Raw genomic sequence first — 23057 nt, 5'->3', positions numbered from 1 at the left:
TCTTTTATTTCAGGTAGGAAAAGCAAAGGCCCAAGCAAACAGATCTAATGCCCATGGTCCCCTTGCTATTAGTGGCAAAATAGGATTAGAATAAGAAAGAAATCTCCCAGGATAGCCTTTTTTCCGCCTTGCACCTAGAATCCACACGGGCATGGCAGCATGGAGGCAGACTCCTTAGCATGGTGCCGGAGAGCTTCCCATCCTCATCCCTGAATTACCCAGGCCCCTGACCCGTGTCTCAGTTTTTAGAGTCTGTCTTTGACCAGGAGTCAGCCGTGGTGCAATTGGACTTATGTGTGAGATTACAGATGGATTTTATCTGACGGGACAACTCCAGCTGATTGGGGGAGGCCGAGAGAAACCGTAAGTCCCCACACAACCCAACAATGGTTAGTGATGGGGGATCAGGAGGCATTGGTCTTCTGACTTTGGTCTGTCCCTTCGCCTCGGAAAATCTGATATTTCTAGAGAAAGGAGATCCAGGAACTGGAGAGGTGCCCGTCCCCCACTGATAGCAGGCTTACATTTTAATGAGCTAGCATTGGCAAGTGTAGTGTCTTTTCTTTAAAGATTTTATTTATTTATTTTTAGAGAGCGGGGATGGGAAAAGGAGAAAGAGAGGGAGAGAAATATCCATGTGTGGTTGCCTCTCATGTGCTCCCCTACTTGGGACCTGGCTTGCAACCCAGGCATGTGCCTTCACTGGGAATCGAACTGGTGACCCTTTGGTTTGCAGGCTGGGGCTCAATCCATTGAGCTACACCAGCCAGGGCTTAAGTCTTATCATTATTTGCAATAGTTACTCTTCATTTCTGGTTATTTAGTCGTTTGGACAAGATAGACATGAAATGATTCAAAGATAGTTATTCTTTTCAGAGCTGGGTGCTCCCGTTCCTCCAGCTACTAATATTATTTAGAAATGTTTTCAGTTAAAGAAAATATCTGCATAAGTGTGTTTTAAATTATCCATGGTAATGGTGGTAGTGTCAAGGAAAAAGGATAAGCATATCCGCTTTTGAAGTTTGAAATTATGTGTTCAATATTCATAATAACTTTAGGAAGGACTTGTGGAAATGAGCCCATCAAAATCTCAAGTAATATGCATTCATGTTCATAACAATCCCAAATTGGAAACTTCACAAGTGCTATCAAGAATGGCATGGATGAATTGCAGGGTGGTTACACACTAGAATATCATTCAGCAAAGAGAATGTAGGATCCACAATCAAATGCAAAAGTACAGATCAATCTCACAAACATAATGCTGCGTGAGAAGCCAGCCGCAAAAGAACAGATGCTGATTGATTCTACTTACATAAAGGACAAAGACAGGTAAAGCTTGTCTGTGACACTAGGAGTGAGGGCAGTTGTTGTCCCGGAGGAGTTACGTGGTGGTTGGGAGAAGGGGTTTCTAGTTGGAGGAACTGAACTGTACACTTCCGCTTCATGAAATGTTCGTATATATGTTGTATTTCAATAACATGTGTTTAAAAAGGTAAATGGTCATTTTTCAAGAAGCAGGAAAACCAGCAAACAGAAAAAACATGACATCCTCACTTTCACGTTTTGTTAGGAAAAATAAAGATTTGGGAAGTGCATCTCTTTTGTAAATTATTAATCAAGTAATGAAATGAACTGAAGTAGTGAACAGGACAGGAAAAGAGAAGAACGTTAAAGCCTCAAAAGCTGAGTTCCTATCAGGGACTGAAGGGTCCCCTTCCAGAACTCGATGCAAGTTAGAATTTTAGGAGCAGGTCTGTTGGAGACGGAGGCGCAAACGTCTATTCAAAAATGCACTTTCCAAAGCTAGAAGGCCGGCACAACAACCCGAGTGAGTAATGGGCTCACAATTGTAATTTATTATCAAAATATTTCCATCATATGACAAATCTGAAAAGAAAAGGAGATGCAGAGCTACATAGATGCAGTTTCGCCCTTTTATTATAGCCACCTTAGGGACAGAGTTAATTCTGGAAATCCTGCTTGTAAACCACAAGTCTTATGTATCTTTAGACGACTGTGCAATGGCAATTTTAACCCAAAGTTTGTACATAAAGCTTGTCATCAATATGATTTATAAGTTTAAAAAGTCTCGAATGTTCATCTGTACATCACTTTACAGACCGTGGTTCATTGACTATTTATCTCAGTCTGAAACTTCAATACTCAAGGATTAATAATAATAACAATTACTTAGTCATAAATGTAGTTAACAATTAAATATAAAAATTATTATTTATACATTACTACAAATCTCTTAAAAAGACCAAGTTTTGAGAGAGGGAGAGAACAAGAAATCGCTTAAAAAACTGCAGGGAACCTTAAGAATCTCAGTATCAGTCCAAACAGGTACAACAAAAAAGAGTTTTAGACATTGATTTGAGCCTTACGGGCTCAAATTAAAATGACCGCAGAATGAATAAGCTGGTGGCTGGAAATGGTAGCTTGAAACTATGTAAGCCCCAAGGCCCCGATATGTGTAAGAATTCTTTGGAAGAGATCTGAAGGAGCATAAATGTTGCAAATAAAAGTGCAAATAAGTACTTCGACAAGGTGTTTTTAACTCATGTTGTTGACGTGCTTTTGCTGCCAACTGTCCTCTTCGGCCTCTCCCTTCTCCCTCGGACTGGAAACCCTGCTCTGTATGATGGTTAACACTGTTTTCAAGAGACAACGTCAAACTGGCAGAAGATATGAGAAACAGAAGCGAACGGTAATTCTATCTTGAGAGATTAAGCCTTATTTGTACAGTGAGAAATGACTGACTTGATAGACATTAGACACCCTCCTCCCTCCACTCCTTTTCCAAAATAACCTAACTCATTTTTGTTGTGATGCTCTTGTCTCTGTTAATTACCCCCATGTAATAACAGGGACCTCTGTGGCCCCCTCTCTTGGATGGACAGAGGGTCCCCAGTGCTGTGGTGTTGACAAGTCTGGCCAAAGGCTGCACCACCTCATCTGAAGATCACCAAACTCGGCATTTCTTTTCGGGATTCATGTACGCATTCTTGGGGCAATGGAAAGCTTCTGAAAACTCAGGGGAGTTCTGCAAAGTCCCGATAATCCTGTGAAACAAACAGAAGTCCCCATCAGCATTTGATACTCATGTCCACAGCATGAGGGAGTGCTGTAGCATTTCTCTATGTAGGCCAAGTGAGTGAATTTGGAGTTTACAGTTAAAAAATAAATAGAACTGGTAGAATGAGTCCATTCTTCTCATTGACAGATTTTTAATTTTTATTCATTTATTTTTTAAAGATTTTATTTATTTTTAGAGAGAAGGGAAGGGAGGGAGAAAGACAGGGAGAGAAACATCAATGTGTGGTTGCCTCTTGCATGCCCCCTACTAGGGACCTGGTCTGCAACCCAGGCACGTGCCCTCACTGGGAATTGAACCAGTAACCCTTAGGTTTGCAATCCGACACTCAATCCACTGAGCCGCACCAGCCAGGGTTAATTAATAGATTTTTAAAATGAAAAGGTAAAAAAGTATAAAACTTAACACAACAGATTTTAAAGGCCATTGGTGTGGTTTAAATCCTGGTTATGCATTGTATTTATTTAGCCTCTCTGTGGCTTAGTTTCCTTTTCTGTAAAATGCATATAATAATAGCACCTGCATCTTAAGGTTATTACAGGTAGTTAATTTATAAACATTCTGTACACATTTGTAAAATAAATGCATAACTCATATTTAGAATTGCAGTTAATATCAGTAGAGTTTGGTCAAAGAATAAAATTACGAAATTTCATGATATCCTGAAAGAGCTCACATAGTAACTGAAATATAACAGACTTTAAATAGATATTTGTTGATTTGATTTAATAGGGAAGACAACAAATATTTTTTTTTCTAAAAATTCTATAAATATCAGAAGCTGGATCCAGCCTGAATAACTGGAAAGGGCTGGCAAAAAAATGCCACTATCTTCTTATTTTGACCCCACGGGGCAAGAACAACAGTGTCCAACCCACTGTTGGCACGGAGTAGCATCTGCGGGGAGAGGCGGGTCAGTGTCACAACGATGCAGAGGTGACGTTTCCCCACCAGCCCTGACCCGGCTCCTGCCCTTCTCTCCCCACATCGCCAGGCCCGCCCTGGGCTGGGAGGAGGCGAGTGGAGTACTGAGACGTCCACACACAGCAGATGCGTTAACTCCTACAAATCTGAACACGTCTCCCCGCTGGAGCTCATCCTGCACTCAGCAGACAGAGTGACCTTGGAAATTTAGATCAAACTCCATCATTCCCTTACTTAAAATCTTCCAGGAGCCTGAAATTCAACCTCTTTGCTATGTTCTCCAACGTCCTGATGGCTCCAGCCTACCCTCCCGGCGTCTTCCTGGTGCATTTCTTTTCCCGTTCCTCCTTCGGCTCAAAGGATACTGACCTACTTTCCATTCCAAGGAGCTCAGAATGGCCAAGCTCCTTCCCTGTCCAGGGCCTGCCGTTCCTGCGCCTGTTGCGACCCCCAGCGGGTCCATGGCCCACTCCCTCTCAGCCTTCCAGCCTGTGCTTGAACACCTCAGAGGCTTTCTTCAAATGCTGTCCCAATCAGTTCCCCCCACCTGTGCCAGCCCTGTCACAGCTCTCGTCACAGTTTACAGTGCTTTGTTCTGCTTTGTTTCCTGGCGTCCCCACTGATGTCCCCACTGCACCATGGTCTCTAGGAGGCCAAGTACTATGTCTCCCTTGCTCCTGCTGCACCCCAAAGCCTGGGGAAGTGCTTTGCAAACTGCAGGACTCCACGCACACCAGGCGAGTGAGCCTGTCGCCCAATCCTGGTGCTTACACATCTAGGATTAATAATGCATTATGAAGAAAAGCACTGTTTAGGATTTTCGTTGTTTATTTTTTGGCTACTGTGGACCAAGTAGGATGGAGAGAAAGCAGTTCCGTGTCCCCATTCTCCACATTGCGTTTCTCAAAGTCTGACTTCCCAGTACCACATCAGCTATCTCTCAACCCCCCACCACAGCTCCCCTATGCTTCAGGGAGGAAGCAAACTTTTGGGGTCTTGGGTCACCTCTAGGAGTCCCAAAGATTAAAAGGAACAGGAATCTTTCCGGTATGGGCCTGGGGTTGGAGGGTGAGAAGGGGGGGAAGCCAGAGCTGAAGCACTTACATCTATCAATGTGCTTGAGAGGCAGAAGCTTGGCTCGCCCCCCAGAGCCTGAGGGGGGCCCAGAAAGGGCAGGCGTGTGAGTGCCAGGGCACAACTCCACTCTGAGCCAGGGCCTGAGGGGACCTCTGACAGGGTGGGCTGCGGCTGTCAGGGGCCGAGCATCGACAGCAGTGGCTCCTGTGGCCCTTGCCTGTGACCACTGGGAGGAGGTGGAGCCACCTGACGTCAGAGGGAGCCCTGGGATGGCAGGGATGTCTGCGGTGACCACTGCGGGGTGCACGTGCAGAGCCTGTTCCCTAACTTCTCAGCTCACGTGATGCCTTCCGACTCCTGAAGGACCCTGGCAAGGAGCACACTGAAAACTACTGAAATTACATTTCTCCCTTCCTGCTTAGGGTGGGAGCTTAGAGCTTGAGTTCATTTGATGTAAAAGAAATAATGAAAGTGTGTCATTTCTTACATCTGGAAGCTCAGAACAAATTCACTCGATATATGGTTTAAGATGACTTATGTAGTAGGAATAAAAAGATTTGGACATGAGGGATTTGTATAGATCGTCAGTGTTCTGGGTTCTAGGCTCAGGGACTCTGTCCAGAGAGCTTTGATTCATTTAATGCAATCCCTTCCCCGCTCTAGAAAGCCCTGTACCCTGGCCACAGTGGCCTGAGTGCCTCTCAAACTGAGGAGGCAAGTTCCTGGAAGGACTGATGGAAAAGTGATTTAGAGTGGAGGCATCAAAGGATTGTATATTAGATAAAATCATACAGGCAAGGACTTCAGCAAAAATGTCCCAACCCATGACTTAGTCTACCATTCTCTTAAAGACTGTAAGGAAATTAAAAAGAAAAAAGCCACCCCTCAACACAAGAAAGCCTTCACAAAACATCACAAGGAGTTAGCCATGCAACCGCACTCAGCCTAACACACACTCCGCTCTTCATCTCCCGTCCACCTCCTCTCTTTGCAGCCAAAGGCCTCACTTACTTTAATTCTGAATCATTAGGTCAACATACCGGGGCTTTATTTACTTTCCCAGGAGTCTAGTTATTGCTCAGCTGCTTATCACATTAAATCTTTGGATGGATGGATGACATAAGTATTCTATTTCAAAAAGTGGATACATTATTAATAAAAAAAATGAATCCTTTCTTTAAGAGTGGGACAAGTGGAATCATATTTCATTAATATTATTTCTTAAAGTGGTTTACTTGAAATGTTTACTTCATTACATAAATTTTATTGAACTGCTGCTATTTATTCCCATGACAAATAATCACTTATGTTAAAAACATTTATCGGTGGAGGAAGAGGAGGTGGGATTGGAAGAAAGCAGTCAAAAAGGTACAAACAGTTATGGATGTTAGGTGAACCTATTGTGGTAATCATTTCATAATATATGCAAACCGAAAAATCATGTCATATGCCTTAAACTTATATAGTGAAGTATGTTAGTTATTTTCCAATAAAACTGGAAAACATTAAACCAAAAAAAAATCTAAGAGTTCTGAGGTTGAACATCATGTGACCAATAATGGACTTTTTAATCATATAATTTATCTGACTACTCTTGTCTACAAGTAACTGAATGAGCTTTTTGCAATGAATGGGTCCTCTGACAACCTTTGGTTAGTTCTTTAAAATGAATAACTTGGCTACAAGATTAACTAATGAGTAAACTATCTAGTCTTTACCATTAACTAATGTTCATGATTCTTTTAAAGTAAGGTTGCATTGACCAGCATATGTTTTACTATAAATTGATAAACAAACAAATGCCTAAATAGAGTTCTAGGTAAGGGCTAAAGATTTAGTAAGTACTAATGGGAATTCTACCAGGCTCACCAAAGTCCACACTGATATTTACAAAATATAAGAAGCCAATGCGAAGATTTATAATGGAGAAAACATCAGTATTTCAAAGAGGATTTAACTTAAGCATGCTAAATCATGGAATTGTATGGAAAAAAAAGCTGTGTTACTTGAAAATGTCTGCATAAAACACTAGAAAGGATATTCTTTCAAAAGTATTAGAAATTAAGCCTTGGAAAGTGCCCTTTTTTTTCTGACTGGAAAAATAATATCAAACAATCTCAGCATCTAAATTAGCACCATTACTATTTAGGTAGTGTACACACAGTATCATTTTGTCTATTTGTGTTTGCTTTAAAAAGTTACCAGACCCTTCTATGTTATGTAGAAATATTATATCTAAATAACTTCTTAAACACATTTATGGATTATATAGTAAATATTATCATAACAACCAGTCCCTGAAGTGACTGAAAGAAGTCATTAAATTGCAAATTCAATTTCTAGACTATCAAGGGGAAATGTTTTTGTTTTAAATACTAATATTTTAGAAGCTCATTTTAAAGTATATAAGACTTTAGTTAGAAAAAATTAAAAAATTATAGCTTAGATCTAACAAATGGTTTTATATATTCAGCTTTCTATCAAGTATAATTTGCCTTTTGTTTTTCATACTGTGGCTGTGTAAGCATAAAAATACAAACACTGCTTCTATTTCAGAAATTTCTACATAAACCACTGTACACAATTTTTCAATAGCAACTCAATGCCTCTTAGTTTTCAAGGTTCTTTAAAAAATATGTTTTACTTTGTACAGCCAGGAAATAGCCTGTTTCCAAAACTAAACCCAACCTCAACCTTTTGCCAAGGAAATCCCTTTACCTCCAGAGAAAATAATTTCCTTAACAAAAGGTTGGCATTCCACTTACCCTTTAAAAAACATCAACAACACATACTTCTCTTATTATGAATGAAAATTAGTCAGAGAGACCTTTTTTGGGTCAGAACAAAGAAAATAAAAGTTGCAAATACTTTTACATATTTATAGTAAATGCACATTTTTACAAATACAAAATGCTACAACTAATTATAATAAAATTATTTTTGGTTTATAAATTTGTGGTAGAAAACAGTTGTATATTCACCTACATGTAATTTAACCAGTCACCGGTTATTAACATTCGGAACTGCCCATACTTATGAAATGAACATCAAACAGCCCCTGACTGTCAGCTAACGTGGAGTGTCGCAAAGTCCATATACCTTACTCACAGAAATCTGTATTCTGTTTATGCCTTCCTTATTTAGAACCAATCCTAGTACGAATTTCAAAACACAAATATGGAATAGGCACTTCAGAAACACTAACATTAATCCTTCTAGCAACTCTCATGATAACTGAATCCTCATTTTATACATCAAGAAATTGAGATGCAGAGGCCAAGCAACAATCTGTAAATGGCAGGCCACGGTTGGTGTCCAAGTGTTTCTTTTGGGGGAAAGGAATTTTGGGTTTATTTATTTCTTTTTCTTTTTTGTTTGCTTTTCCCCCCTTTTTATTGAATTCAAGTGTTTTTTACTTGAAAGCTTGCAGTCATTTCTCACCATACAAGTGTAAGGATATGTTTTCTGAGCCAATCAGAAGGGAAGAAGGGGACAGCCAAAAGCAGGCAATTGAGTAACAGGAAAGAGAGTTAGGGGAGACACAAACAAACAGAAAAACTCTAACAAAAAGCCAGAATAAAAAGTCAAGAAGCATCACCATTAGTGACACTTTATTTTTAGTGTAGAAATAAATAGCTCCCCACACTCTAGCTTTTGAGGATTTCACGAAACTAATAAACAGTAACACCGTAACTATTAGTCATAACAATAGTCCAAAAAAAAACCTTAGGTTTTGTTCAGGATATCGTATTAATAAGGTAGAAAGGTAGAAAATGTGTTTCAAATAGATAAATTTTAATCCAGTGGTTAAGATAAAAATGTTAATACTAAAGAAACAAATTTAAATTATTAAGAAATTAATTTGCAACCCCCATTCTCTGGGGACACCAGATGTACCAGGTATTACAATAATATTACTTACATTCACTCAGGTTTTTAACACACACTTGCTCTAGTTCATGGGGATATGCAGGGCAGAGCTTTGACAAATTCAATCGTTATGGTGGTTGGTAGTATGTGTGAGCTTATAATTGCTCTCTATTATCCTCAGAACTGGATTCTTTTTTTTTTTTTTTTAAGATTTTATTTATTTATTTTTAGAGAGGGAAGGGAGGGAGGGGGAGAGAGAGAGAGAGAGAGAGAGAGAGAGATCAATGTGTGGTTGCTGGGGGTTATGGCCTGCAACCCAGGAATGTACCCTGGCTGGGAATCGAACCTGGTTCCCAGCCCGCGCTCCATCCACTGAGCTACGCCAGCCAGGGCAGAACTGGATTCTTATACCTTCCATACACTTCAGTAAGAAAAAAAGACAACTTTTAAAAATTGAAACTAGGCCTTACTGGTGTGGCTCAATGGGTTGGGCGTCGTCCTACAAACCTAAAGTTTGTCGGTTCAATTCCCAGTCAGGGCTCATGCCTGGGTTGCCAGCCAGGTCCCAGGTTGGGGGCATGCAAATTGATTGGTGTTTCTCTCACACATGGAAGTTTCTCTCACTTTCTTTCTCCCTCCTATATGCTCTCTTTAAAAATAAATAAATAGAATCTTTAAAAAAACTGAAACTTGCCCTGGCTAGTGTGGCTCAGTGGACTGAGTGCCGACCTGTGAACCAAAGGGTCGCCAGTTCAGTTCCCAGTCAGGGTACATGCCTGGGTTGCTGGCCAGGTCCCCAGTAGGGGGGTGCAAGAGAAGCAACCACATGTTGATGTTTCTCTTCCTCTCTTTCTCCCTCCTTTCCCCCTCTCTAAAGATAAATAAATATTAAAAAAAACCTGAAACTAAAAGTTACTTGGATAAACCATAATGTCAATTGATTCAGTGACTTTTGTTGCTTATCACTTAAAAAGCAATTAATTTGGATAATCTTAGCAAGACTAAATTTAGCTTGGATGATATACAAAGCAGACATACAATAAACAGTTGTTGAGTGAATGAATTCTGAAAGAAATGTTAAGGCAATTACTAAATGATGGTGATGATAATGATGGTACTAGAACAAGTTGAGTAAATTCTTTAGTTTTTAAATGTGCTATTTTATTGTTTCATAATTGAATGTGGTTGTCCCCTAGGAGCGAATGACACGGGCTTCATGCTTATTTGGAAAGCGCTTTTAAAACCCAGCCCATTAATTCTCTCTTGTTTCAGATTCTGTTTTCCAACTACCTTACAAAATTTTCAATTTCTTTTTCAGACAGTCTTGCTTGAGAAAAGTTGTTTTTGAAAAGAAGTGTTATAGTACCCAGAGAAGAGGTCGCATTAGGAAATTAGTCCTAAAATAGATACATAGAGATCTAAGATTTAACATTCAAATCCTGGACAGAGTGATTCTCTTCCAATCCAATGTTTTCTTAGATTTTCTGATTTGGAAAGGGCTTTAGAAATCTTCTAACTCGACCTTCCACCATGCAGAGCATTCGTCCTTGATGGGTTGTGCGTGGACCTCTGCTTCAAGGTACTCTCTCCTGGAGCTTTGGGCATGACTTTATTCCACATCAGACAACCTCTAATTGCTAGAAAGTTTCCCTTCATGTCAAATGGAAACCTTTCTTTTGGACAGCTACTCATTGGTCCTAGGCCTACACCTTTCACAGCCCCTTAGAAATGTCCTTGTGCCACCTTTAAACAGAGCCACTGTTTGGAGCTGGCACACTTGTTGGACTCCACCAAGCACTGAGCCTAGCTCACACCTATTCTGAGGATGAGGGCAGTGAAGGCTATGCCTATGTAAACACGACACTTACTCTGATGTGTTCTGTTGATCCGATGTACAACCCGCAAAAGAAAACTAAACACTGGATTTCCAGATGTTATAAAATCAGTTAGAAAAGGCCAATTTCCAAAATTGGAAGTACTGGAACCAATACTGGATGCAGCACCTTGGCTGCTGTTCAGACCCACGCACCTGAAATTGCCCGGGCTGTGGACATCTGTTTTGATGGAGTTGACTGCATACTCTGGCCTGTAGGTCCCACACCACACCTAGGAATAGAAGCAGAATAAGGAAACCTCGTGCTTAGGTTTAATCAAGGATATTACTTATTGGGTAGGCTGAGGGAAAAGCAAACTTCCTAGTCTAAGAATGAAATTGGCGTTCTGAATTCTTCAACCATGTACTCTTCGAATAATGTTCAATGATCGGCAACCAGGAGCATAAATACCATTAATATAATGTGACAGTCTATTATACACAATGAAATTTAGTCAAGTCAAATGATCTGCCACAATTAATTAAAATAAGGAACCTCAGCATGGATTCTCTAACTTACTATAAAATTATAAATCAAAATGATTTTCACATCTATCAGTCAAGAAAGATACCATACCTGAGCAAAATTCAAGAAGAATAGTTGTTTGTGATTTAGGTCAAGTCCAGGAAGTAGCTTTTCTTCACCATTCTTTTTAACATAATTTTGATAGGCCTAGGCATTTAATGAAACAGAAATATGATGCTTATAACTTTCAAATTTATGTATAAATTATACAAAAGACCACTGAACCAAGTAATTAACTTTTTGCATCAGAATCGCCATAATAATATACTTTGATATGGCAACCTAGAATTTACTTACAAGTGCTTTGGAAAGAATAGCATACTGATTAAAAATGACAAGAACCCAGCACATGTCAAATGAACAATAAATGCCAGTTAAATGAATGAATGACTTAAATAAGTAATGAAAAACTTACGTAAATGGTTTTCTATTGACAGATGGACAAGTCCAGCTAGTTGGAAGAATGGATTGCCAAGGGAGTCTGTAATTGCTGTATTTAGCTTAGTTACTACTCTCAGCAAAATACGCTCATACCAGACTTTGAGTGACTTTTGCCAAACATCTCTTAAAATCCCTTAGAGGCCTAATATCCCATGATTCTGAAAATAAGGATGAGCAATTATTTTGGCCCCCTGAAGACAGGGCAAAATAAAGCAAGCTGTAGTTACATTAGGAAAAAGAAATTTAGATTACTTGAATGTCAGAAAAATGTTTTCGAGTCTTAAGGATTCATGGGCACTGTTGAAAAATACAGGTTTTCTCTACTTAAATATACTTAAGAAAAGGACTGACGACAAATATTCTGAGATGTCACTTCCAATTTAATACAAAGGAAAGTGATCAATTAGATAAGCTGAAGTTATATTTCATTTCTTTCTGCTTGCCATGACCATAAATTTATTCTCTATAAAGGTTCTGGGGAAACGGGTGATATTTGAGTCTGTTCCCTCTTAGGGAGTTCACAATCTAGTAGGAGACAGGGCATTAGATGTTATGATTTCATATATAATAAAAGATTTGCACAAATATAATTTGCTTCATTATAATTCTATACTTATTCTAGATGAGGATCTCCAAGGATGTACCATCATCCCAGATTTTGGCTGGATTTTTAAGGCAGTGATTCTTTTTTTTAAGATTTTATTTATTTATTTTTAGAGAGGGAAGGGAGGGAGACAGAGAGAGAGAAACATCCATGTGCGGTTGCTGGGGGTTATGGCCTGCAACCCAGGCATGTACCCTGGCTAGGAATCAAACCTGCGACATTTTGGTTGGCAGCCCGCACTCAATCCACTGAGCTATAGGCAGTGATTCTTAATAGGGCAATATGTTAGAATTACCAAGGGAGTTTTAAGAGTGCCAATGTCTTCCTCTTCCAGGCAAGATAAAGTGACAGGGACTGGTTAAATAGCCATCCTGCTAAAATAACCAAATGACTGACAACATATATGCAAAAACAGCTTGCCTGACACTGGGAAAAAGGAGAGTGATCTCTGGGAGGTGGTCAAGAAAAAAGATGAGCCCTGTGAATGTCCCAGTTTATTGCCTTGGGCCTTTGTGGGCCACACTGTAGAGAAGGGAAACTCAATCAGAGTCCAAGGGACTCCTAGAGTTGAGGACAAAAAGTTCAGGGACACCGAGGTCAGGGCACTAAAGAAAAGAAAGCTGCACAGATAGAGGATCTCAAAAGATCAGATGGCATGCTCCAGCTGAGTGTGTGATATGCATAGGAGCAAGCTACCCAGGACCCATGAAGGAACCTCAGCCAAGGATCAGAGAGAAAAACACCTGGTATGTACCCCAACAACAATGCAAGAAAGACCTCAAGGTTCCCGCAGTAGCGTCTTGAATCAGCTGTGGCGAATGACTGTCTTCACCCTGAGCACTTTCCTAGTCCCACCCATCAAGCGGCAAAAGCAAGACCCAAAAGGACCAAACCATTGCCGAGGAATTTCACTGTGTCTTACAGTAAAGCTCAAACATATTTATAGGAAAACAAAAATACCCAACACCCAAAGAGGTAAAAGGCACAATGTCTGGCATCCAGTAAAAAAAAAGTTACAAAGCTCTCCAAGAAGCAGCAATTTACTGTCTCACCGGACTTGGCGGGGATTCATTCTTTTGGAAACTTTGAAGTCAGCTTAATCTCCCAAGTCTCACTCACACTCTATTCATCTGTCCACGTTCACTGCCAAGTCTCAGGCCTCACTGGCCATCTCTCCCACATGGCTCCGATGCTTCCTTTTTCCTGATCCAACTTCTGGGCCTCTCTCCTCCCCTTTAACCCAAAGATTCCTCTGATAACCCTCGTCCACTCTGGAATATTCAGTTCATCTCACTATGGGGACACCTTACCTCCTGTATCCTCTCAAGTAGACCCTGCTCATTCTCCCACACCTGGCTAATTCAGGGCTGGAAGAAGCCTCAACATTATCCTCACTCCTCACTATTACTTCCAAGACGGGTATTCGTCCACTCCCTGTGAAAAGCCATACCTTTCTTGTGCGCATGGCATCTCTGAGAATGGCGCCAAACACAGAGTGAAGTCCTCAACAAGCATTTGTTGAATGCACAAACCAACGGCAGGCTAACTGAGAATCTAGGGAATGCTACATGGTAAACTCTTCTGGTTATAACAGTTCGGGTGACTAACAGGCCACATGCTGAAACCAGATCACCGGATCACTGTGCAGTTTAATAGTTTACTTGTGGTTTATGCTGATTATGGTTCCCAAATACTACTTCACCTGCTGGGAAACTGGAGGCCTTGTTCAGTACATTGATCAATGATGCTGAAATAATTCTTTTTATGAGGCCTCCTCTGTAATAAATCTACTTCAGAAATTATTTCTTAGAAAAAGGTTGCCTCCTCTATAGACTTGCATATATCTGCTTATTTCTGCTGATTATATAATGTCTTGTGTTTCTTCTCCTCAGCTTCCCGCGTTCAGCTCGATCACAACTGGATTGCCCCTGTCGGCGAGCGTACGTGCAATTCCCTTTCTCCTGGCATTTCCCATTTTCATCTTTTGTTGTTTACACGTTTCTTTGTGTGTTTTGCAAATGGCTTTAAATGAATGATGAGATATGATAAAGTTCAACACTCCAACCACGAAAACGGGGAGAAAATAGTATTACTCACTCTGTATGCTTGGCCAATACCTCCGTTATCAGCAATGTTTTCTCCTAGTGTGTTAATTCCATTGAGCTGTTAAGAAGAAACAGACCCTGAACTGTATTCTGATGGTTAAGAAAGCCTCAATAATTCACTCTGGATTGGACATATCGGAAACATTTCAGAGAATGCTGATGACGTACGTGCTGCCCGCCGGCTAGGTCCCAGGAGAAGTTTCCGTACTGGTGCACCATGCACTGGGACTGCTCTTTGAAATTGTTTGCCGACTGCTGTGACCACCAGTCGACGAGATCTCCATCTTTGTTAAAATTTCTGCCTGTAAAACATTTATTCCAGTAAAATGAGAACTCATTACATCAAGAATTACAGTAAGATATTTTTAACTCAAAGTGCAGGAACTGAAATACCACAGTGTGAGAGAACATGAAGTAGAACAGAAAACGAGAGGAACTGGCATCCTTTCTCACGCAGAGCTGCTGGGACCTGGGCTGCCAGGGTCCTCTTTGCTGATGGGCCTTAGTGTCACTCGGGCAGTTCACCTACTTAGCTCCCAAGATCTCACCTGCGGCCTCCAGATAAACACTCCTGAAATAAGGCCTCATTCTGTTGGTTTTCACCTGAACCAAGTCTAACTTGACATTTTGAGATTTTAAAAGGTCACTATTTTTGTTTTGGTGTTTGTTTCATATCTTGAACCTTCGTGACAGGTTGGGGACCAGTGTCCCTCTGCTTTAAGCACAAAGAAAAAGTGACCTTTCCTCCTGGAGCTTTCCTGCTGACCCTAAATATTGGGTTCACCCAAAAGTTCATTACATTTTTTCTGTCATATAAAAGACACGTTTTTCATTTTCACCAATAACTTTATTGATTTAGAGATTTTGAGTACGTCTGCTATCTCTTGCTGCTGGCTTCTAGCGGGTAGAGATCAGGGGTGCTACTAAACATCTCCCAGTGCATATGACAGCCCCACAGCAAAGAATTATTTGGCCAAAATGTCAGTAGTACCAAGAAACTTCACAAGCCACTTGTGACACATTGGTTTAGTCACAGCACCTTCTCCATACACTGCACAAATCTTTTGTGTTTCAGTTACATTTTTACCTTTCTTGAAATACTGTATTTTTCAAATCATAAGACGCACCTAGGTTTTAGAGGAGGGAGATAGGAAAAACAATTTTGAAGCAAAAAATATGGTTAAATATTAAATAACATAAATAACATAATATTTCACCAATGTAAATGCAAACAGAGCTAGACAGCAGTGTTAACAACCATTATTCCTCCCAAATTATGGGCAGGGGGGTGAGTCTTACAGTCTGAAAAATATGGTAATAAAGCATAATACACCAAAAATAATGCATGTTCTCTTCCATTTCAATATTAAAATGGCGGTACAAAAATTCATCAATTTTTTAAATGCATGCTGATATGACAGCTGTCACAATAAAATCTAAAAAAAATTGTTTCAAATAAAGTTAAAGACAATTAAGCACTTCTAGAGCTGTCATAGAGGAAAAACATGATGGACTTTTTGGCCAACCCAACACATTGACCTTTCCTTTTTTGAGTTATAGTCATATTTATATATGTCATGTGTTTTGACACTGAATTTTATCATCTTTTTAATAGTCATCTATGATGCAGTGAGTATGAAAAGGGCTATGAAGACAAACTACCTGAATGCACATTCTGGTTCCACCAATTCCAAGCTTTGTAATTTGCATCTTTTATGTGTCCCTACTTTTTTTTTCATTAAAAAAATGGAAATAGTATTAGTACCCACCTGTGAAGAGCACTGTATAGTTAAATTGGGTTAACAGACACTTAGTAAGTCCTTTCCAAAGTTGGACCCTTCCTGCTTCCCTTTCTTTCTCTGGATCTCTGAAGGTCAGGTTAAGGCTGGATTATTTCCTCTCTTTCTTCTCTTTCTATTTTCTTCCCCCTGGAAACCCGTCTTTGTCACAGCTTCAACTATCAGCTCTTTACTATCTCCTGCCTTTATTTCTTTTCCTCTCAATTTCATTGAAACTTGAACTCTATTTTACCAATCAAAAATCTATTTTTCAGTATATAAATTGATAGATTTTAAGTGCCCACTGTTAGCAAGGCCTTAAACTAGGAAGAGGGGAAAGGAAGAAGTCACACACCACCAGCAGTTTAAGACTCTTATGGCTTATGGGCATCTTACTGTTTCATTTTTTATATCTGATTTTAAGACATGGACCCTGCCCTCTAAAAGGCTAGGGAACTATGACGTAAAAAAATCATGAAATAAGTCCAAATATTATGGTTAGTGTTTTCTCATTGTGCATATTTGCTTTATTTCATCAGAGAGTGAAGTGCACACTGCTCAACTCAGTACTAGAAAGCTCCGATCTCTTTAAGCAACAATTTACACCAGACACACTAAACGTGTGGTGGTTATTAGGCCAATGATACATGGATGAACCATGTATTTTTGTATTGATAAGTTATAATAACTCTTAGTCAGGTTTATTAGGCTATGTCTTAGTCGAAGGAATGCCAAGTGCGCCTTACCATTGTCATCGAAGCCGTGGGTAATTTCGTGTCCTATGACCATGCCGATGCCGCCGTAGTTCAGGGATTTAGACTGCTTGGCGCTGAAGAAGGGGGGCTGCAGAATGCCAGCCGGGAAGACTACAAGAAAAGGTGACTGAGGGTTATACGTGGCATTATTTTGGGACAGCAGGCCTGGGGTTGGCTTCTTGCCTGCTAGGCTGTTTTCCTGTATATTCACTTCGCTTGTTTACACACAAAAATCTTTTGTGATAGAAACAAATGCAAGCCTTTTATTACTGGTAACAACAAAGAGTTTATCCCGGAGCAACACCATTCATCTGTAATTTATAAACACAATTCTCTGGACAATCTCTTGTAAGATTGTTTTTGCTCTAAGGAGTTTAGAGAAATTATCATTCTCATGCAGAAGGTTTTTTCCCCATTGTATGTATTTAGGAGAAATAGTTACTTAATAACACAAGTATTGATTTTAATGTTATCTCTAACATTTTATCCATGTACCATAGTTTATTAAGTAGAGCCACTCAATCAAAGGTATCCCCAATCGCATAATCTTATTTTATTTTCATCAAGAACCCTGTGGCTTATTATTTCCTTATATATAATTGTTCTTTTTGTTGACTGTCCCACCCTCCGCACCCCTACTACTTCCCCATGGGGAGCAGAGGTTTGTATGTCCGTACCTATGTTTGTTTGTTTTTTAATTTTTTTTTCAGTTTATCTCCAGCACTTAAAACTAGCATTGTGCCTGGAACATTCTAGGTGTTTAGAAAGTGGGTGGGTTGAATAAATAACTAACCAATGATAAATGAATGAATGAATGAATTTACTCTGGTGTCCTAAAGACGTTAGCAAATAACAATTTTTATGTCTACCCTGATATCTACATTAACTTGCTAACTTTCTACACTTAGATGTCTTAATGGACTCTTTAAACTTCATGTTTCAAGCATCGAATTCCTCATTTCCCCCTCTAAGCCATCCCTCTCCTGACTTTATTATTTCTGTTAACAGCGTGCAAAGGGTCTCAGTTCACCCAACGTGAACATTTTCCACATGTCTCAGATGCCCCCTTTCTGTAACAAAGTCTTAGACAGTCTGCTTAGGAAAAGACCAGATCAGGTACTTCCCTTCCAGGACCATCGCTTTTCTCCTCCCATCAGTCTGACTGCCGCCATCCTCATTCACACTCTCACTCCTTGCCTCAGAATTAATTTCCTAATTGGTCTTCCCACTTCCTGTCTCACCACCTATTGTATTCAGTATAATGCATCCTAAATCGAATCTATCCTGCAGCCAGATATCCTGCAAGTCATTACCCCTTCCCTGCTAAAAAACCTTGCTCTCTAACTAAAGGCAGAATCTTCTGCCTGGCCTGGTTCCACGGTTCTCTCCTACTCGTACGCTTCCCTCATGCCCTCCCTTTCGTCCGTAATGCTCATAATTTAGTAATTTTATCTTTCATGCTTTAAAACGCTAGTATCCACTGAGTACCTGAGACAGTACACTCTGTAACAAAAAATATCATTAGTGTGACATCTATTACTTGGGAAGCCCTGGGCCATTGCTCTGTGGGATACCAGGAATGAAAGAGGAGGGCCCTGACCTTGGAAATTTCAGTATCTAGTTAACACTAGATACTGATGTTGTTTCTTTGTCTTTCAGGTCAGGTGCATATGACACAGCCTTGCATGTGTTTCAGAGGGGAATATTAGTTATTTACACAGAAGACTCTAGAAATACACTGGGCAATTTAAGTGCTCTTCAGACCTTAAAAAAACCCCTGCAACATTGCTTTCAGATTCAAAATGATGGAATAATAAAACAATAAATAGTTTTGTCCTTGGTGAATCTTGACGGAAGTTCACATGTGGCTGCCTGAGCTATCAACAGTGACAAGAACTAATTTTTAGCTTAAAATATAAAAATTACGTGCAGTACTTTATTAACTTAAAGTGAACATTATCTCCCACACTATGTACTCTGATTAAAATCCACCCATTATATAAATGTTCTTGTAAAACGTGCTAGCAAGACTAAACATTAACTGTAAAGATCCTGCTGCTTTAATTATACCCTGATATGCCATTCTTCAGGCAAGTGATAAGATTTTTATGGCTCCTATTAAATACTAGTCTTCAAGTTCAACTTTGCAAATTATGATTTCTCCTTTCACTCTGTCAGCTAAATCTTTGTGATGAGGATTTTCCCCATTAGCTTTATTGCTGTTACTAGTAGGCTTCACAACTCTTCATAATAACCAACTGCTTAGTTGTGCATTTTTTATGTTCCTTGATGTCAACAAGTTAGTTAATTAAATAAGTCATTAGTCCATGAAACAAAGGCTGTTTCTCTCTGTTCCCTCCCCCTCATTTTCTGGTTTATATTTTTACGGTTATAAGAAGTATGATTCTAGAATCTTTGATATAAAGCTCAAGAGCACAATTAGGTACAATCAATTTTTGGTAGGAAAAATTAAGCATTCTTTTTATATGAAATGTTTGGAAATAGTTACTCTTAATTTTCAAGTCTGAAAATAAGACTCTTGGGAATGAATAAGACAATTTTAGAATATTTTATTATCTAAAGACAGTCACAGACCACCCAAGGTGTATAAACAAAATATAAATAATCCACAGATCTCCTAAAATTGAAAAAGTTTTTGATTGTTAATGGAAAAGGACAATAAATAAAGCAGTAGTGTCTTCCCTTCTAACTTGATTCCTTGGATAAGAATTTAAGGTTTAAGATTATTGAATAGTGCCTGGAACTCACAGAGAAACAGTTGACACAACATCCGTGTGCAGCTTTCCTAAAGGCATGGAAGATCTCTAGAGCTTCACAGAGCAAATGTGCAAGGGAGGTCTGGGAACCAGTGTGTGCATCACACACTTTTGGTGTACTTTGAAACTGTTCCAAAAGGTGACTAATGTTTAATCAATGTGAAGTGGTGGAAGTGCATAAAAATTGGAATATAGCTTACATGTGTGAGTTATGACAAAAGGTGGCAATTGAATTGGAAAGTAGACATTATTAATATAGCTTTCTATGTGATAATGAAACAAGTTATTTTTTTTTTTACCATAACATAACGAAACCAATCCCATGAGAAATTTTATGCAATTTTATTTAGGGTGTTTGTGTGAGGGTGGGAGGGTCTTTTATGAGACACATGCTATTTTATACCAATTCTAATTCTGTGATGCACGTGATACCCATGCCATTAAGACAATGTTAAAATGATGTCACAAGTTATATCTTTATGTATGTACACATACACACAAATACACACACTTTTAGCAAGAAGTAAGAGGGAGATCAGAATCTTCAATTTTTTAGGTAAGACAACCCCCACTTTGAAGAGTTAAATGAATTGTCAAAGAGAAAACATCACACGTCAAAGATTTTTCCTCTCCCGTGACACTTTCCCTTTCTCTGAACTGCTATTATTAGCAGGCAAGCATGTGAAGAGAGGTTAACAATTTTTTAAATTTCATATTTCCTTCAGATGAAGGAGATTTGGAGATTCTTATCTTAAGAATCTCCAAAAGATCTTTCTTGTATATTATGAACGCTTGTTACAGCCAATTCTTGATTAAGAATTCCGGGGTAACGGTCTACTTTGTGAACCGTTGGGCCATTTGCACCTTCCTTTTCTTTTTGCTGTGTGCTTCTTTGGTTTGGGGGCATTGAACACAAAATGGGAATATTCCCAGATCTCCTCTGATAAGGGAATCTCTGGTATGGACCACTTCTGAGCTAGCTCCAGGAATAGAGGGTGACTCAGAGCCAAACAAGGTTCTGTCTGGACCTGAACTTTGCGGACCCGCTCTAGAGAATAACTTAAGGGATAAACAGATGGTCTTACGGAGCCTCTGTCTGGCTCTGCTTGTTGGGACGACTCAGCACCAGGTCTGATAGGATCCAGGGCCCTCCCTGAGAGGGATTAAAATGATGTTCTATCCCTTGGTCTGCCCTAATGAACAAGCCCAATCCAGGCTGCCTTGCCCTCTTTGCCTTGGGATTCCATGAAAGGTTAATGATCTCATTTTAGTCCAAGTCTAGAATGAACTAGATGTTACACTGATGGAATTATTGAATATCAAGAAGAGGTCTTCAAAGTACAGCCTCTCTCTAGGGATAACGGCACTTCTAAGAAAAGGTTTGAATGGTTTATAGGACTACATTTCCAGGGACAGACTGTAGGGTCCTGAGTTGATCATTAAACAGACTCTGGTCTGAGTTCAGGTAACCATTTCGCTAGCTGGGAAATGTTTTAGACTAGAAACTTTGAGCTTTGATTTTTGAGCTAATTGATTTTAACCCAGGGGACCTGCCTTACTTATTATCTACTTTTCTGATTATAATACATTTTCACATCACATACCAAAATAAATTCCAGCTGAATTACAGATTTACTCAAAAAAATAAACACCATAAAACCACAAAAGAAAATGTAGTTAATATCTTTTTTAAAATACCTTTTTAGAAAAGATTTTATTATTTTTTTTACTTTTAGAGAGAGGGGTAGGGTAGGGAGGGAGAAAGAGGGAGAGAAACATCCATGTGCGAAAGAAGCATGGATTAGTTGCCTTTCCCACAACCTGGCCCGCAACCCAGGCATGTACCCTGGAGGGTAATCAAACCAGCGACCTTTGGTTCCCTTTGGTTCACAAGCCCACAGGCCAAGGTGCCCAGTCCACAGAGCCACACTAACCAGGACATAGGTAACTTCTTAGTTTAACTCTTTGTAGGTTTAAAAGCAACAAGGAAAGGTATAATCTAAGGTTCAAATAAAATAAGATTTTCAACTTCTTTTAAAGTTTGTTTTGCAACCAATGGTAAAAATCTTGCAGGATTTTTCATCATTTTTAATCTAATTAGTAACGAAATTCAAGAAAAACGATGCTTAGGGCAGACTCTGAGATACAAAAAGAGTAGTTTAGAATAATGCTGAAATTATCTCCTCCCTGATTCTGGACCGCACTTAGAAATAAAGAACGGTACTGTTTAGAACACCTCTGCTAGTGTTGAATCAGTTAGGTGCCTTTCTATAGACTCAAAACCCTTAGGGAAATATGGAGCTATTACCCTTAGGGAAATAGGGGCATTAGGGAAATGCCATTGGCACTTACGTAGTTATTAATTATTAAGAAAGGGGAGCAGAGGCATTCAGACATTGAACTTAATAAACTGGGGGAGAATAAGCCTACTTGATGAGCCAGGAAGCTACACCTCAGGGATCCCACCCAGCATTGCTTGCCAAGGGGGTTAACACTCCTCCCTTCCCCCTCCAGTACCGGACTGCTGGGGTGGGGGGGGGCACGTAGGGTGAGGTGCTGGATCAGAGAGGCCTGTCAGTCTAAACAGAGGGTATAAACCCATCCAAAGCCCATGTCAGCTTGGAAAATTGATAGGTTCTTTTGAAAAGATACCTGGTCCATCCCAAATCTGAACTAATATAATCCCAGGGGAACAAACACCACCTCCCTCTCTCTCTCTCTTTCTCCCCCAGTGACCCACACTCACAGAGTGCACTCATCTGTGGGGTCTTAGCAGCCACATGGCCTCTGGCTGTTTGGCCTCTCCACACAGGCCCCAGGAGGAGCCCGAACACCACAGCACAGTCACAGACTGCAGTGGTAGCACACAGTCAGGTGCTGGACTGGGCTGGGCTGTACTTTAATATGGAGCAAAAACTCTCAGCAGTGGCCTACTGAAGACAAGATTGGGTTTCTTCCACGAAGAGACTGATGGAAATGGGGCACTGGGAAGTCAGGAGAGGAACCCCCTTAATTTTGCATCATCAATAAGCCATACCACAGAGCCACATCCTCCTGTGTGGGTCTCAGGAAATATTCCTCATGATACTGCAAGAACTCACTTTCCACCAATAACAAACCTATTTATGTGATACTTAAGAGAAAGTTAAAGATGTCAAGGTGATGCAGACACCAGTTTGTGGGGTACGCCACATTGTGGATGAGGCACGAGAAATTCACACCTACTA

The 23057-nt window shown here is 39.9% G+C and overlaps 1 protein-coding gene across 6 annotated transcripts in view; it reads right to left on the bottom strand.

The window, feature by feature from the left end:
* Positions 1 to 1830: 1830 nt before the first annotated feature.
* MME (membrane metalloendopeptidase) overlaps positions 1831 to 23057 on the bottom strand; it is a 92206-nt gene continuing 70979 nt past the window's right edge. For 4 of the 6 annotated variants that reach the window (XM_028504614.2, XM_036017580.1, XM_036017582.1 and 1 more), the window contains exons 18-23: positions 17045 to 17164; positions 14689 to 14822; positions 14513 to 14578; positions 11422 to 11517; positions 11001 to 11077; positions 1831 to 3068 (exon numbers count right to left, since the gene is read on the bottom strand). In XM_028504614.2, coding sequence (XP_028360415.1) covers positions 2969 to 3068; positions 11001 to 11077; positions 11422 to 11517; positions 14513 to 14578; positions 14689 to 14822; positions 17045 to 17164 — 593 coding nt within the window. In that variant the 3' untranslated portion in view covers positions 1831 to 2968. The remainder of the gene's footprint in view (positions 3069 to 11000; positions 11078 to 11421; positions 11518 to 14512; positions 14579 to 14688; positions 14823 to 17044; positions 17165 to 23057) is intronic. The other 2 variants (XM_036017584.1, XM_036017581.1) reach the window with 1 other exon arrangement.

The sequence above is a fragment of the Phyllostomus discolor genome, chromosome 2, assembly GCF_004126475.2.
Source record: "Phyllostomus discolor isolate MPI-MPIP mPhyDis1 chromosome 2, mPhyDis1.pri.v3, whole genome shotgun sequence".
NCBI classification, from domain to species: domain Eukaryota; kingdom Metazoa; phylum Chordata; class Mammalia; order Chiroptera; family Phyllostomidae; genus Phyllostomus; species Phyllostomus discolor.
The sequence above is the reverse complement of the archived record's forward strand: the minus strand, read 5'-3'. Positions and strand labels throughout refer to the sequence as shown.